This window comes from Eschrichtius robustus, chromosome 13 (assembly GCF_028021215.1).
Source record: "Eschrichtius robustus isolate mEscRob2 chromosome 13, mEscRob2.pri, whole genome shotgun sequence".
Taxonomy (NCBI): domain Eukaryota; kingdom Metazoa; phylum Chordata; class Mammalia; order Artiodactyla; family Eschrichtiidae; genus Eschrichtius; species Eschrichtius robustus.
In genome coordinates this window covers 42,470,477-42,488,494 of record NC_090836.1, presented here as the reverse complement: position 1 = coordinate 42,488,494, position 18,018 = coordinate 42,470,477, and the positions used below count along the sequence as shown (strand labels likewise).

Genomic DNA, 18,018 nt, shown 5'->3' with positions numbered 1-18,018 from the left:
CCTGAAAAGCCCTGGGACTTCAGTTGTTTCTCAGGGATCTTCTGAGCAAGTAATAAAAATTATAAAATAAAATGATGAAAGTAATAATAAAATTAAAATAATAAAATTATATAAGCCTGTTTATCAACTCTAAGATGCCACTGACTGTAGGCTGGGCCATTATTTTATGCATCACTAAGGAAAAAATACTGCTAATTAAAAGGACCAATGCTTGCTTAGCACAGAAACTTTTCTCACGTATCACTCTTACGCATAAGTTATAAAAAGTAAAACAATTTTTCGTTAAATGGCAAATCGTAGTGTAATCTCTCTAAAGACATTTAAGTGGTATTTAAAACATGTATAGTATCATCAAATACATTTAACTGAGCAAAAGCAACACTACCAACAGCATAGACTAAGTTCACACACATACAGGCAGTGTGACTACCTCTTGATCATTTGGCCGACAGGAATTGTAAGATTTCAGAGGCTTGAATGAGGGGGAAATGTGCAACCTAGGATTAACGCAATGCTATATCCTTTGACTAATTCCAAAGCATTTTTATGCATGTGATCTTGTTTAATCTTCCCAGCTTTATAGTACATCATTTTCTAGATAAAGAAACTGAGGCTTAGAGAGGTTGACTTGCCTGAGGTCACAGTGAATAAGTGATGAAACTGGGACTTTAAAACCCCAGGCTTGGGACTTCCCTGGTGGTCCAGTGGTTAAGACTCTGCGCTGCCAATGCAGGGGGCCCGGGTTCGATCCCTGGTCAGGGAACTAGATCCCTCATGCCGCAACTAAAGATCTTGCAGGCCCCAACTAAGACCCGGAGCAGCCAAATAAATAAATAAGTATTAAAAAACAGAAAAAAGCCCCAGGCTTTCTGTTCTATCCAGTTGTTTACTAGCATTTGACCTCATTGTCTTGGGTCTTTCTCTTAGAGCAGATGACTGCAACAGTGCAGGAAGTGAGGGCTGCTCTGATTCTCTGCTTCTTCTGATAGAGTTGATTAAAGATAATCCCTGGCAGAGATAGGTGTGCAGAAGTGGTTTTCTTAAAGTCTGAAAGAGTAAAAATATAAGTCTAATTTGAGGACATTCTCTTTTTTCCCCCCCTCTTCTCTGAAGGTACCAGAAGGCAGCTGAAGAAGCAAACATGGAAAAGAGGAGAAGTGTAAGTATTTGGAAGCCCCGGGACATGTGGAACTTCGCAGGCAGAGCCCACGTGGCTCAGCCACCTGCAGCCTCTATGGGGCGTGGGCTCCGAGTCAGCTGAGCCGGGCATTTGTGCCAGCTGGTCTGACTGGTGAATCATTTGCTCAGGAGAACTTGGCTCAGGTGCAGAGAATCTTATTTTCTTCCCTGAGGTTCTCCTTTTGAGCCACTTTTTCTTTCCTGAGTTAAGGATAGAAAGCCAAGTACTTTGCTTGTGGTTATAAAATGGCTTACTGCTTCTGCTCAAATTAGGCTACAGGGCTTCCCAGGCTGTTTCCTTTTTTCCAAATCAAACAACCAGAATGTTTCTCTGCATTTAAATGGTAGCAGCTGTGCAGCTGTTGTCATCCCCCTGGGTTCTTTGTTTAAATCAAACTTCTTGACCCAGTCTAGTTAGCAAGTTTCTTAGCTGCAGGATCCACCAAAGGTGAAAACCTCAGAACCAGCTCTGAGCTCATACCCATTTGTACTCTCCCACTGGCTAACTTCCAGCTGGGCTGGATAGTGTTTTTCTTTTGAGATCTTACTTGATTTAATGGTAGGAGGAAAAAAAACCTCACATATTTGGGCAAGAATTCTTTAATTTGGCTGGCATTATGAAAACATCCTCCTGGCAGCTTTCAGTACCTAACCTATTTAAATTAGAACATAACATGCCCCTGTCACTTTGTTTTCTCTAAGGAGGCAATGCTGACAGGTCTTTGACTTAATTTTCCTGTAATTCGAGAATGGATCCCCTCTGGTGCACTGTAAGAAAACTTACCATCATTTCACTCAACTGCTGTTTTCTTTTCTTTCCTCCTTCTCTCTCTTGCGTGTTATTTTTCCCCTTTCTCTTTTCTTCCTTCTTTTTTTCCTTTCATTTATTCAATTAACAAGTATTCATAGAGCACCCACTATATGCCAAGCACTGCTTTAGGCACTAATACAGGCTACATCTCTACCACCATGGAGTTTATATTCTGGTGGGAGAGGCAGACAATAAAGATGTGTCAGGTATGAAACAACATGAAGCAGGTAAGAAGGGTGAGTATAGAGGTCAAGGAGAGATTTGAGCAGAGATCTGAGGACATGAGCTAGGGAGAAAAATAATTCAGGCAGAAGATAAGAACACATGCAAATGCCTCGAGGCAAGAACATTCTAAGTGTGTTTGAGGAATAGGAAGAGAAATGTCATGTAGGGCCATTGTGAGGACCTGAACCTTAACTGTGATCGAATGGGGGCCTTTGGAGGGTTTGTATGCAAAGGAGTAATGTGATCTGACTAAAATTTTTAAAAGAGGAGGAAGAGACTAGAGGAACAGTGGCAGAAGCATGAAGACAAATTACGAGACAATTGCAGTGATTTAGGCAAAAGATGATTATGGATCGGACTGGAATAGTAGCTGTATAGGTGATGAGAAGTGGCAGGATTTATAGTGAAGGTAGAGAAAAAGAATGGCAACAATGCTTTTGGCCCAAACACCAGGAAAAATGCCATTGAGATGGGGAAGATGGCAGTAAAAGCAGGTTTAGAGAAGGGGAAATATTTATTAGAAGCTCAGTTTTGGACATGTTAAATGTAAAATTCTTTATTAAGATATCCAAGTGGAGAGGTCAAGTAGGAACCTGGATGTACAAATCTGGAACTGGAAGAGATCCAGGCTGGAGGTGAGATGTGTGTGTATCAAAGTATCTGTGGTTTGTAAAGACAAGAGATGCGTGAGATCACCTGGGGAGTGAGTACAGCTAGAAAAGAGGTCTGAGCACTGAGCTCAGGGGCACCTTGTTGCTTAAAGGTTGGAGATTGAAGGAGGAACCAGCCAAGGAGACTGAGAGGGAGCAGCTGGTGAGGTAGCAGTGGAAAATAAGAGAATGGAGTGCCAGATGTCCAGTGAAGAAAGTGTTTCTAAAAGACATGTTACCAACAGAGTCAAACACACAGATAGGCTGAGAACCGACCATCAGATTTGGCAATATGAAGGTCATTGGTCACTTTGTGCTATTTGGGAGTGATGGGATAAAGGCCTGATTGGACTAGGTTCAAGACAGTAGGATGACAAAAGTTGATACCACAGGTATGGATGAACATTTATGGAACATCTTTTACGTGCCAGGTGCTGAAGGCACAAAGAGGAGTAAGATGTGGTCCCTGCCTTCCAGGAACTGCTTAGAGTTTGGAAAGTAGAATTTATAATCCCAGTGGTATAAGTACCATATTAAAGAAATATTCAAGGTGCTGGGGGAGAATTTAGGAGGGACTCATAACCTGGGCTATGACATGTCAAGGAAGACTTCCCAGAAGAAGTAGTGCCTGACTGAGCCTGAAGGATGACTAGGAATTAGCTAAGCAAAGCGGGCAAAGGAGTGGCAGAGGAAGCAGCGCGTGCACAGCATGGAGGCATAAGAGAACAGACACGTTTGGACAGTTGAAAAGATAATTGTCCCAGTCACCAAGATGGAGAATTCAGGAAAAGAAACAGATTAAAGGGTGAGGAGTGGACGGAGGAGAGGCGAGACTTCAGCGTTAGACAAGGATGAATTTAAGATGTCTATAGCATTTCCTCAGGTAGAACTGAGAGGTAAGGAGAGATACCTGGCTAGAGTTAATAGGGCAAGAATCATCAACAGACAGCTGGTGGGTGAAACCAGAAGGAGGACATCATCTATAGAAAAATACATAAAGTGAGTAAAGAAGGTAACCTAAGGCAGAACCTTGAGAGACCCCACCAATCCTCAGGGAGGGACTGAGGAAGAGAAACCTATTAAAAAAAAAACAAAAAAAAAACTGAAGAGTGGCCAGAGAAATGGGAAGAAATCTAGGAAAAAGGGATGTCACAGAAACCATGGAAGGAAGGAATTTTGTTAAAGGGGGGAGTGGTCAGTAACACCAGATGCTATAGAGAGATCAAATAAAATAAAACAGAAGTGCCCCTTGCAATTGGCAGTTAAAAGGTAAAAGGGTATGAACAGGTAAATAAAGAAGAAACAATAAATATACAAAAAATGCTTAGCCTCGCTAATAATCAAATATAAAGCAACTATGAGATATAAATTGTAACCTAAACAGTTGGCAGATTTTTTTGATCAATAATATTTGGCATGTGAGGAATATTCTTATCCACTGTTAATGAAAAGTCAATTAGGCAATGCCTATTAAAATATTAAATATGTTTAGTACGCATTGATCCTGCAATTCTACTTCTAGGACTGATCATTGAGAAAAACTCACTAGTGAAATAAAATAAAAGTAAAAGGATACTTATTGCAGGATTCTTTGTAGTACTTAAACATTTGAAATAATGCAAATATCCATCGGTGGGGTAGTAGTAAATTATGGTACCTACATCCATCATAGTAATATATCATATATAATTTTTTTAAATTGATTAATTTATTTTATTTTTGGCTGTGTTGGGTCTTCGTTGCTGTGCACGGGCTTTCTCTAGTTGCGGTGAGTGGGGGCTACTCTTTGTTGAGGCACACAGGCTTCTCATTGCGGTGGCTTCTCTTGTTGCGGAGTGTGGGCTCTAGCCGTGTGGGCTCAGTAGTTGCAGCATGCAGGCTCAGTAGTTGTGGCTAGCGAGCTGTAGAGCACAGGTTCAGTACTTGTGGCACACGGGCTTAGTTGCTCCAATGGCATGTGGGATCTTCCCGGACCAGGGCTCGAACCCTTGTCTCCTGCATTGGCAGGTGGGTTCTTAACCACTGTGCCACCAGGGAAGTCCTCATATATGTTATATATGATATTATACTATGTGGTTAAGATTTTGTGTAACATGGAAAGGTCTCAAAATCACATTAATGATTAAAGCAAGGTGCAGAATAGTAACTATAGTATGATTTTGTAGAAAAACATTACAGATAGTGTATAAAAATGAGGAAAAAATTGAGAGCATGTGCACCAAACTCTTGGCAGTGGATATCTTGGTTGGGAGGAGTGGGGGAGTCAAATAGGAAAATTAAAGCATATATTCAAGGCAAATATACATTCCTATCTTGACTATGACTTACCCCCCAATAAGTTTTGGGTTTTTTTTAGTAAATTTATTTATTTTATTTTTGGCTGCGTCGGGCCTTCGTTGCTGCGCGCAGGCTTTCTCTAGTTGCGGCAAGTGGGGGCCCCTCTTCGTTGCGGTGCGCGGGCTTCTCATTGTGGTTGGTGGCTCCTCTTGTTGCGGAGCACGGGCTCTAGGCACACGGGCTTCAGTAGTTGCAGCATGCTGGCTAAGTAGCTGTGGCTTGCGGGCTCTAGAGCGCAGGCTCAGTAGTTGTGGCGCACAGGCTTAGTTGCTCTGCGGCGTGTGGGATCTTCCCGGACCAGGGCTCGAACCCGTGTCCCCTGCATTGGCAGGCGGATTCTCAACCTCTGCGCCACTGGGGAAGCCCTCCCCCACAATACTTTTTTTTTTTTTTTAAAGGAATTCCTTTATTTTTATTATTTATTTATTTATTTATTTTTAGCTGTGTTGGGTCTTCGTTTCTGTGCAAGGGCTTTCTCTAGTTGCGGCAAGCGGGGGCCACTCTTCATCGCGGTGCGCGGGCCTCTCACTGTCGCGGCCTCTCTTGTTGCGGAGCACGGGCTCCAGACGCGCAGGCTCAGTAGTTGTGGCTCACGGGCCCAGTTGCTCCGCAGCATGTGAGATCTTCCCAGACCAGGGCTCGAACCCGCGTCCCCTGCATTGGCAGGCAGACTCTCAACCACTGCGCCACCAGGGAAGCCCTCCAATAAGTTTTTTAAATTACTTTTGTAATTGAGAAAAGTAATAAGTTAAAAATAAGATAATGAAATGAAAAATGTAAAGAAGTAATTGGTGATCCTGATTGGTGCTACTTCAGAAGTGTTTTGGTAGTAGAATTAGAGGGAATGGAAAGTAGTCAAGTGGAAATAGCAACTACACAAGACTGCTTTCAAGTCCCTTAACTGTGAAATGTGGGAGACAGCAATAGCTGGAAGAAGACAAAGTTGAAGGATGGTTCTTTTTTTTAACAAATTTTTTATTTTAAAATAATTTTGGATTTACAGTAGAGTTATTAAGATAGTATAGAGAGCTCCCATACACCTCCACCTAGCCTTCCCTAATGTTAACATCTTCTACAGCTGTGGTACATTTATTAAACCTGAGAAATTAACATCGGTGCAATGCTATCAGCTAAACCACAGGCTTTATTCAAATCTTACCAGTTTTTCCATTAATGACAGACAGTTGCTTTTAAGATCCACCAGACTTGTAAGAGACCTAATTTGTCTCCTGAAGAATAGGGAGAAATGTACATATAAATTTATAGAGGTGACTCTCCAGGTGAAAGAATACTCACCTGAATACTCCAGGTGAAAGAATACTCATGGAAAGCAAGGTAGAGAAACATTCAGGAGCAAGTGGGTAAATTTGTTCCTTTAGCAAATACTAGGATCAGGTTACATGATAGCTTGGACTCCCAGAAATTCAGCCCTCCTTTTCTCTTCCTCTTCCACTTGCATCTAGGACACAAAAGCACAGACCATTAATACGACCATCAGTTACATTTTCAGGTTCCTTTTAAGCATGGGATATGTCACTTCTTGAAATCTGTGCTGTTTGGGCATTCATCTCCATAATGACTGGCTACCACTTTTCTGAGAAGCTCTTAGCCTAGGAATTTATTCCCTTCCTTGGAGGCTGTACATCCAGGTAGTCCATGTTTCTAGCCCCACTGCTGTATCCTACCAAATATCCTCCTGCTTTTAAGATGAAGATTCCCCTGCCAAGATTTCAACGTTAAAGCTCATTTGACTCAGCCTCTTCATTTTGTGGGTGGAATAACAGACCCAAAGAGAGGAAGGGACTTATCTAAGGCCCTTTCCAAGTTGAATGCTCCTGCAGAAAGGACACTGCATTGCATCTCCTGAGTGTGCCTGATCCGGATTTAGGCAGCCAGTTATGGTCCAGAGGCAATGTCTGCAGAGATTCTCAGCCTTGCTGGATAGGATGAGCAGTGTGCTGGATGTCACCTTGAGAAAGGAGGATGTGGTAGTCCAGCAACCAATGGGGCCCTTGAAAACTTGTACCCTCCTTGACCTCCCACTGCCTTATTCTAGGAAAATACTTGGGAAAAAGTTAAAACCCTGACACAAATGACATCGACTAAAATTTCACCTTATTTTGTAGCCCACCCCCGTCCACCGCCGCCCCAGCCCTACTCTGAAACAGTAGACACTGTAGAGAGAGTAGAAAGAACAGTAAGTGACTATAACCCAAGTTCAGGATTTGAGAGATGACTGGCTACTGCGGTTGATCACCGTTCTGAGGTATGGCTGGAGAGTGGGGAGGGCCACTCATTTAATAATAGTCACCGCTACTGGTCAAATACTACATTATGTGCTTTAATATAGTCTCATTTATTCTCCACAGTAGCCCTGTATGGAAGTTTCCAGAAATTAAGAAACTTGCCCGGGGTCATTTGGCTGGATGGAGCTGGATTATATACGTAATGCATGTTCATTGTAGGAAATACAGATACTATACATAAAATAGATAAGCAACAGGGATTTCCTGTATAACACAGGGAATTACATTCAGTGTCTTGTAATAACCTATAATGGAATATAATCTGAAAAAAACAATCACTGAATCACTTTGCTGTACACCTGAAACTAACACAATATTGTGAATTAACTATACTTCAATTAAAAATTAATTAAAAAGAAAATACAGATACAGAAAGAGAAGAAAATGTAAGTGGCCCATAATCCACTATCCAATGATAACCCAGGCTATCTCAGTCCAGTACTCTTTTCATTGTGTTGCCCGGTCTGCTTTCAGCTCTAGCTTTTGTTCTGTGCCTTCTTCCTTCTCTTTCTTCCCCAGAAAGACTGTAGCCACTGCTTCTGCCCCATCTTTGCTTGCCTCAAGCTCTAGGAAAGCTGGAAAGCTCTAGGAAAGGCCTGGAAAGCTGGCATGACCTGGGTGGTGCTGCCAGGAGTGATGGCAAGTTCTGGGGCCTTTAATGCTGTCAGACCTTACAGTGCTATCCCTCCCCTACTTGTCCCCACCCCAGCACTTTTGAACTTGTATCCTTAAGAACTCCTTTTAATAAAAGAGCACATTCACTCCTCTGTTAAAATGCCCCCCTAAGGGATGTCCTCCACCCAGGTCCTTGTTTGGGACATTGCTGGTACTCCATCACACAAATCCCTCTCTTCCAGGTCATCACAAGTAAAGTAGAGATGACAACTTTCAAGCTGTTTACAAGTAACATCAAAATTATTTGATATTCCATAGAACCTTTTTCTTGTGATATGAAGACGATGCATAATTTTATTTTTGTATTCATTTTTATTACACAATGAAAGCACATTTATCCTAAAAAGAAAAAGAAGAAGAAAATACAAATGCCCGTGACAACCTGTTAACATCCTGATGTCTTTTCTTCCAGACTACTTTTCTATGTTTATATTTAGAAACATATATGTGTATTATAAAATGGGATCATGCTGTCTTTTTTTTTTTTTTTTTTTTTAATATTTGGCTGTGGCTTGCGGGATCTTACTTCCCTGACCAGGGATTGAATCCAGGCCCAGGCCCAGGCCCAGGCCCACAACAGTGAAAGCTCCAACTCCTAACACTGGACTGCCAGGGAATTCCCCATGCTGTGTTTTTTTTTTCTTTTCTTTTAATTTTATTTTTAATTTTATTATTATTTGTTTTAAATATTGGCTGCGTTGGGTCTTTGTTGCTGCGTGCAGGCTTTTTCTGGTTGCGGTGAGTGGGGCCTACTCTTCTTTGTGGTGCGCAGACTTCTCGTTGTGGTGGCTTCTCTTGTTGCGGATCATGGGCTCTAGGAGCTCTGGCTTCAGTAGTTACAGCACACAGGCTCAGTAGTTGCAGCACGCAGGCTCAGTAGTTGCGGCGCATGGGCTTAGTTGCTCTGCCGCGTGTGGGATCTTCCAGGACCAGGGATCGAACCCGTGTCCCCTGCATTGGCAGGTGGATTCTTAACCACTGCGCCACCAGGGAAGTCCCCCACGCTGTCTTATAGTTAGCTTTATTCACTCAAAAGTATCTTATGAGCATCTTTGCATGTCAGTAAATATACTTTGATCACATGATATGTCTCTGAGAAAAGTAGTGTCCAGTTACCAAGGCAAAATGCCACTTTGATTCTCAGGGCTCCTGTTTAGGCAGGGCAGAGCAGAGCAGGTGAAGTTGGAGACCCAGATGACTCATCCACTGTGTCTCAGGAGGGTGCACAGAGCCAAGAGTGCTTCTGGCAGTTACGGTAGCACCAGCTTTTAAATTCTCTCTTTTCCAACAAGAAAACTTTTCTTGCTGCTTATATTTCTGGTCCATACATGCTTCCCCCAATGAAGCATCTTGTCAGCTAAGATTTAAACACAAATATCAAGCAGTTATTCTTCTGTAACATTCTTTTTTCCATACCTTGGTGCTACTTGATGAAGTGGCTCTCAGAGAGTATTCAGAAGAGTAATAGGGTGAGAGACTTAATTCCCAATATAGCTGCTAATCTTGTTTAATTCCCCAGAGTCTTTCAGTCCTAGGTGGTTTGTCCTTTCTTCGTTGAAAGACCGGTGAGCCACAGACTACAGGAATGGAGGGCAAGAAGGTACTGGAGTTTGTGCTTTGTTGGGAAGGTGCTGCTGCTTAATTTATTTAGGAGTGCTTTCAGAGTCTAGGACATTGAATTTTACTTCACCCAGCATGTCTCCTCTATTATTGCGGAACAACGTTGACACTTTCCAGGTTGTTTTCAATCTGTCTTATATGTACAAATTAATTCCAGTTTGACCCACGTGAAAGAGAACTGTCTTAGATGTGTAAATGTGTGTCCTTCCATCAAGAGAGGGAGTGGTAGTAGTGTTTCATATGAAGCCTTCAATACTTCATATGAAGTATTTTTCAACCAAAGGATCTGGAAAATAGTGAATTTTCTGAAAACTGAGGATTTATACATAGACAAACATGTAGAGAAGTACAGGGGGAAAAAAGATTAGGTTCTTATGTAAAAATAAAATTTGACTGTTCATGTAAATTATGTCGGATATGATGATATATACATGTAAAAGTCTGGTGGCTGCTTTAAATTTCCACAGAGAGTTTCAATTCTTGATGCTACTGTCCACAATTATTGGTATTGTGTAGTTTAAGCTATACTGCATCTTTGTCTCATTTAGAAGAAAAAAAACCCAGCCAGGATGTAATTTTGTGGCATGTAATGATGAACATTTATTAGTGCATATTTACGGGGTTTAAAGTAACTGGTATTTTGCTTTTTCTTTCTGTTTTCCCTATTAATCTCTGGATAAAAATCCCTTGTCTCCAATGTAACTATCATTAGATCTGGGCTCTCCTTTCTTCTCATTTTGTCCTTATAAGGCTATCCTGTTTTATCACTTCCTGCTTTAGCTCCTGACTTTTTCTCTCTTCCCCTCTCCCTCTCTTGCGGTGGATGCTTTCTCCATGTGGCAGGGCTGTAACTGTTCACAGCTGTCTGAAACGCCAGTGGACCAGGAGCAGCTTGGAGTTTTAACTTTCATTTTACAAAGAACAGCATGTTTGAATGTTTCAGCAGGCAAGTTATAACTGGCATTCACTTTTTGTTCTTCTAGAACACTGAAAATCTCCCCCAGCACTTTAGAAGGGGGAACCTGACCGTGTTAAAGAAGAGGTGGGAGAACCCAGTGCTGGGAGCAGACTCTCTCCCAGACTCCGTGCGAAACAGCAGCACCGAGGTCAGGCATAGAGGCGACCCTCCTCCCGCTGAAGTGGCAAACAGCTCTGCCTCTGGGGTCGAGGCTGACCAAGAGGAACGAGTCCACCCCAGACCTACAATCAAATCGCCTCCTGAAGCTCTTATTCAGTATCCGTACCCCCGCATCGAGGACAGTGAGCATCTTAAAGACCACTCAGCAGAAAGTAAAAAAATGGAAAATTGTCTGGGAGAATCCAGGCATGAAGTAGGAAAACCCGAAATAAGTGAAAATGCAGAAGCTGCAAACAAAATAGAGAAATACAATGTTCCGCTGAACAGGCTTAAGATGATGTTTGAGAAAGGTGAACCAACTCAAACCAAGGTAAGGATTGGGTGGGTTTAAAACTTGAAAAAGCCAATTCACGTAACTAAACAAAGCTGTTTTTCTAGTCTAGACGGTTTGTGTAATGGCGAGTATGTGGTCAGTATGTCTTTTGATTCAAGTTAGACGAGTAGTTAATAAAAAGTCTCAAATGAATTATTTACAGAGATGCTAAGATTTGTGAGTGTGACCCAATTTCACATGAAATCAAGTGCACACTGGGATTCAGGGCGATATCGAGAAATGAAGAGTTTGATGCTGATTGGGTTATGTGTTTTTGTACGCTTGCCCTTTTAATTTGTCTTCCTGTGCCTTTTGTCATTTGTAGCTTTAGGGGGTGGAATTACTGCTGAATCTCTCTCTGCCTGGACACAGCTGCAGGCTGAGTGTTAAGGGCAGAGTTTAACATTAAGACTGAGGCTTAGTTGTCTCCTTGCTAGCTGAATCCTTTCTCTTCTCAACTTCCTCATCTGTGCCTTCCAACAAATGTTTTCTATCAGCTAAAATCCTATCCCAGGAAAAATCAAGATAGCCAGACTAGCCATAGCCTTCAGGAGTTTTGACTTGCAAATGCAGAGGGTTGCATTTTCCTACAACTGCTAATGAAACTTGATCCTTCATGTGGAGTGCAGACCAGGTCCCCAGAGGGAATTACTTAACTAGAAAATGAGTTACATATGCTGGTGACTTATAACACAATCCAGGGGCCGCAGAGCTGGTAAATTTTTCCAGTTTTCTCATACTTTCCTGCATATCTGGCTTTGTACATGGGGTTGGTTTGTTACAACAGTCATTATAATGAAATAAACAGATCTGATGGGGAGCAAAGCCATCATTTACTCTAGATTCCCTTTAGATGGGAAAGCAGATTTTTTTCAGCTAAGTATTGGCCCAAATTTCTACATTTGTGAAGTAATGGTATGAAGCATTTCTTCCGAGGTAAAAATTAGATAACTTATCCTAGAATCCTCAGTTATATTTGGTGTGATTTAGCCATCTCTTCTTGTATCTTGCGGTGCCTGTTGCTTTTCTACCTGGAAAAGTTCTTTAGTGTTCAGTGATCATCTGTTTGAGGGTGTATCAATAGAAAGAATTTTTAAAGATTTGCAAAGCTAGAACCCTTTTCTCTGCATGAGTTTTTACTCTGTTTTAACACTGAAACCAGTTGGCAAGAGATGTAACCACAAAGCATTTTATGACTTTTCTTAAACTCTCATCCCTCTCAATTTTGAGTCCTCTAGGCCTGCCAACTCCCTCTTTCCCCTTTATGGTCTTAATAAAAAAAAAAAAAACTTAAAAAAATTTAAATGGGAAGAAGAATTTTAAATGGAAGGAAAAAATGTCAGAAATCCTAAATAGAGAGGAAGGGGCTTTGTTGTGAGTCAAAGCACCATTGTAAGTCTCCTCCTCTCAGACCCTGTTAGGGGCAGGACGGCTGATGTCATGGCAGCACACACAATGTAGATTCAGTGCAAAAGGCTGGTACATGTCAAAACTGGCCCAAGGTAGGAAATGATTGGGACTGCAGCAAACAAAATGCTGATTATGTGTAAGGATCTGGTGGGAGACTTTTTTCTCGTAAATGTCTAGTGAAAGATGGGTCAGAACAAGCCTGTCTGTTTGTGGCTGGTCAAAGCAGAGAAAAAAATTCTCATATAAAGAAAGATCCTACCAGATCACACTGGCACTCAGCCTGATTGCTAACGGTCTAGGAAGATGGAGGGGTTCTAAGATTGACCTGGGCTTTTTTTTTTGGGTGGAGGCGCTTTTTAAACTTCCTGATTAAATAGTCATTTGTCATTTAATGGACTGCTTAGGGAATGTAAAACACAACTGCCCTTGGTTTTATAGCTGCTTCTAAATAAGCATCATTACCCATGTTGGAAACAGTCTAGATTACTTTAAAAATGTTTGTCTAGTATTTCAGTAAAACTGTTTAAAAAAAAAGTTTTGTCTACTTTAGTTTAATGAATAACTAATCAGTTTGAAACTAGGTTATGGTTATTGTTATCATAATTTCAGCTTTAATATGGATAAGGCTTTAATCAGGAAGTTATATAATTGGATCTTTGGAAGGAAGCTCTGAGAAATATGGTAGAGACACTAGCAGTCCTTTTAGGAGCAAGAGTATACAGGTAAGAATGATTACCTCAGAGCTAAAAAATTAGTACTTCTGTGAGACAAATGCGTATATTAGGTACAAATCGTGTGAATCTTTGTCTCCATAATAGAATTTTAAAGAACTGGGCTAAATCTCAACTAACTAGCTGAGCAGGGTCAGGGAGCACATAGATAATGGAAATGCATGATCTAAATCTTTTTATCTCCTAAATCTTTTTATCAGAGTTATTTACAGGAGGCCAAGTTAATTGGCTTGAGTTCTACTTTTCTTAGTCTCTCTTACTCCCTTTTTGTCTGAGATGTTTCTGTTCTTGTCCACTTTTCTTCCTGATCTCTTCTCTGCAGTCCTGTTTTTTTCTCCCTCCCTGTGTAGTCTCATCTCTTTCCAGGACTCCAAGAGATGGATCCTAAAACTAGATTCTAATCTTGAATTCTTAACCCAAGCTTCAGCCCCAATTTTGTGGTTGCCTGCCAGATCACACATCTCTTTGTGAATATCCCTTAAGCACTCAAATTCAAGAAGGCTAAAAAAGAATCCATTATCTTTCCAACCAAAACCTGCTCTACCCCTGGTGTCTCTTAGTGCATCACCATTCACCACATCTCCTGGTCTGTAAAGCTTGGGATCAGTTCTTCTTTGTGCCTACCTCTTCTCAGTCAGTCACTTACTAAGCCATCTACATAAGTCTACACATCTCTCAAGTATGGGCCATTCTCTCCAAGAGGTCCCACATCTACTTCTATGGTTTAGCCTTATTACATCTTGCCTTGTGGTATTGCTGCAACCTTTCCTATTAGCCTCTCATTTTTTTCTTCCCTTCCATCCTCCACACTGTTGCTATTTATTTTTCTAAACATAGTTGTAAATTATGTTATTCCCTTGATCAGAAACTTTGGATGTCTCAGAATTAATCCATATTTAATATTTGGGTCTTCTACAGTCTGAGCTCAACCTACCTTTCCAGTCTCATAACTAATCTTATACTCAAACCCTGGATTACTCCTCATTTTAAATTAGTCATATCTTTCCCCTAATTTCTACCTCTTGAAATCTTACTCCTCAAGGTCTATGAAGACTGTGAGACCTTACCTCAGTTTTTTCCCAGATGAAATTACCTTCACCCTCCTGACCCTCCTGTAGAATTTTCTTTTTACTTCTCTTTGGCCACTTATATCATGCTTTCTTTAATAGTCATGTATGAATTTGTACACTCCCCAGTCTATGATTCTTTCAAAGTAATGACGTTTTTATCTCCCAGTGGTCAGCACAGTGACTTGGCTCTTAGTGTTTATTTAATAAAAAGGAGAAAAGAAGCTTAGAACTCAAATAACTTATAAATAATGAGAACTGATTAAAGGCTGTTCCTCACTTATCCTCTACCTTTGGTGAATAGATAGGTTATATTGGTCAGATGTTTTAGTTGAACATGATAGTTCTAATTCCTATGAGCAAATGAGCAGTGGATGGATTAATGTAACCTATAAGTTATGAGGAAAAAGAAGCCCACCTCCCACCCCCCAGTGACATACATTGAATGTGGCTTAGCATCCCTAGCTCCATGTATATGTTGATCTGGGTTTTAGGTACCCAAAGTAACTATTCTGGGTGTTCTTTTATGAGAAAGCTGATCAGGCAGTTATAACCAATATTCAGTTATCATCATGTTGACATTTGAATCCATAATCTTCAAAGGCCTTGATGTGGTTATTCAAATCACCAAACAATGTAGGGACAGGCTCCTTAAGTCTCAATTCTTTCTGTTTGGTTCCTAACTTATTTGGTTCACACAAATCTTTGGATAGGAGAATAAAGACCAAATATTTGGAAGGTGTATTTCTACCTTCATAACCTACTTAAAGTATTGTCTTTTGCTTGGGTCAGGATTAAACCAATATATATATATACACCACATCTTTTTTATCCATTCATCTGTCGATGAACTCTTAAGTTCTCAGTGTTATTTTGACCTCTCTGTAGCGGTACATTTCTCGTAAGGCCTCCTACTCGTATAAATTAAGTTTTATTTACCGTAGTTAGTAACTCTGAGTAAACCTTTGGTCTTTTGTGGTAAGACAGTAATGGATCCAGGTATAAAGATGCCAGTCAGGGAATCCTGATCTTTCTGTTTGTTGCCCTAAGTGGCTGTCTTTGACGTGTCAGTTAGAGACCAGTCATCTCTTTTCTGCTTATTTTCATGCCAGTTAACTACTTACTGGTTTCTATCCGGTTCCATTAAAATAAAATATGTTGAAAAGTAATATCAGGAGACTGGAATATTCTCTAAGCATTGGTTGGCTACATTAGAGTTTGTAGGGGCCAGGAAGACATCATTTGCCCCACAAAATCACCTTTTCTTTCTGCTATTGGACTCACTCCTGGATTAAACAACAGAGGTGTGTATCCAGATGAATTTATTAGTCATTTCCTTTAGCCTTCTAATTCATTAACGAGTTACAATGAGTGAGAAATCCCTATCAAGATTGTTGACATAAATCCTAGAACTATAAGTGATTGTAAAAGGTTCTTTAATTCAGCTCATTGTTCGCAGGATATTAAAATCCCTATTTTACAGATGGAAACAGATGACGTCAGAGAAATTAACTGATATGCCCGATGTCATGTGGCTAATTAATATCAGAACAAGAACTGAAATTGTGTAGTACCTCTTCTACCATAAACACTATCTTCATGGATATTATAATAGCTATTTATTAGATAAAAACATCTGGCCTTACATTTTTTTTTTTAATTTAATGATCTATTTGTTTAATCCAATATATCTATTTATTTATTTATGGCTGTGTTGGGTCTTAGTTTCTGTGCGAGGGCTTTCTCCAGTTGCGGCAAGCGGGGGCTACTCTTCATCACGGTGCGCGGGCCCCTCACTATCGTGGCCTCTCTTGTTGCGGAGCACAGGCTCCAGACGCGCAGGCTCAGTAATTGTGGCTCACGGGCCCAGTTGCTCCGCAGCATGTGGGACCCTCCCAGACCAGGGCTCGAACCCTTGTCCCCTGCACTGGCAGGCAGACCCTCAACCACTGCGCCACCAGGGAAGCCCTGGCCTTACATATTTTTGAAATCTAAGGAAACCAGGAAAGAATTAAAACATATTAACAGCCGGCTTCTCAAAGACTTTAGCTTTCTATCTGTCCTCTTCCTACGTTTTATAGTCTTTTTACTGAATAAAAAACATCAGGGCAATGAAGAGAAGTACACTGGACTGCAAGAGATTTGTACTAAAACTCTTGAGTTAGAAGCTTGTTGAGTTTGGGAGGTTTGTTTTTCTTATATAAATTAGTCATCTGAACAATCACACACACACACAACACAGTAAACCAGAAAAAGCCAAGTAAACCTGGAAAAAAGAGTAACCTTTACCAATTGTGCACAATGATATTCTTATCGTTGCATAACTAGATTTTACATGGTTTTAGGTACTGTGTGCTCACTGTTTTGTGTGCTTTATCTTTGGTTTGGTCTTTTTTATATAGCCCTTCCTTTGTATCTTCCTAGTTCATGTAGTTATCCTTTTATGGCAATATGTTACTTCATTATACTTTTTAATCATTCCCCAGTAATCAGATTCTCTTCCAGCCTAATAAAAAAGCTCTAAGCATCTTGGCAGAAACATTTTATTTTTAATTATGGGGGGGGGGGCTATATTACTGAATGATTGAATGATGTTATCGTGGTCAAAAGACATAATGCTGTAACACTGCTAGCACAGTCTAAGGACATATTTAATTCCCCAGCAGTTCCTCATCAGCATTTGGTTTTATCATTCTTATCTATTTATATTAATTTAAAAATATGAAGTATTACCTCTCCTTCCTTTCTTTTCTTCCTAATTGTAAGAGTAATACATACTTTTTTTTTTAATTTATTTTTATTTTATTTATTTTTGGCTGAGCTGGGTCTTTGTTGCTGTGCGTGGGCTTTCTCTAGGTGCGGCCAGTGGGCGCTACTCCATAATTTTTATAGAACACTTAGAGATACAAAATATGGGAGTTCCCTGGTGGTCTAGTGGTTAGGATTTGGGGTTTTCACTGCCATGCACAGGTTCAGTCTGGTTGGGGATCTGAGATCCCGCAAGCCACGCAGTGCAAGCAAAAAAAAAAAAAAAAAATATATATATATATATATACACACACATATATATATATAAACATTTATATATATTTATATGTATATATATTTATACATATATGTGTGTGTGTGTGTGTATATACATATATATACACACACACACATATATATGGAGAGAGAGAGAGAGAAATCCCCCTGCTTGGAGATAAGTGCTCCTTCTGTGTGTATTTTGTACTTAAATGAGCTGTATTTTTTCTGCGAGGGTCCCTGGAGAAGGAAATGTTTCTCTCTCAGTATCTTGAGAAATTAAGGCCAGATTTTATCTACACCATATGATCTCCATGCATAGTTCAGCAAAGTCCCATTTTTCCCTAAAAGTCATCCTTCCTCCACGCTTGACTTTGGAGAGATGAGAGAGTCTGAAGGAAAGTCAAAGTTGAAAGGTTGAAGGAAGTGGCTCTCAGTAAATTAAAGTGTTGAGAATCAACTTTTAAAGAGAATTTTTCCTGAAAATAGGGGTACACAGGACAGGAAATCCTGCTTTTTACCTGACATTTGG

General features: G+C 40.5%; 1 protein-coding gene and 1 non-coding gene across 3 annotated transcripts in view; both read left to right on the top strand.

Annotated features, from left to right (window-relative positions):
- The window catches only part of LIMA1 (LIM domain and actin binding 1), an 85,801-nt gene that overhangs the window by 41,529 nt on the left and 26,254 nt on the right, over positions 1-18,018 (top strand). For both annotated transcript variants that reach the window (XM_068561461.1, XM_068561460.1), the window contains exons 3-4: positions 1,114-1,159; positions 10,787-11,251. In XM_068561461.1, coding sequence (XP_068417562.1) covers positions 1,114-1,159; positions 10,787-11,251 — 511 coding nt within the window. The remainder of the gene's footprint in view (positions 1-1,113; positions 1,160-10,786; positions 11,252-18,018) is intronic.
- On the top strand, positions 691-763 carry TRNAG-GCC (transfer RNA glycine (anticodon GCC)). The gene has a single exon. It is a non-coding gene; the product is annotated as a tRNA-Gly (tRNA).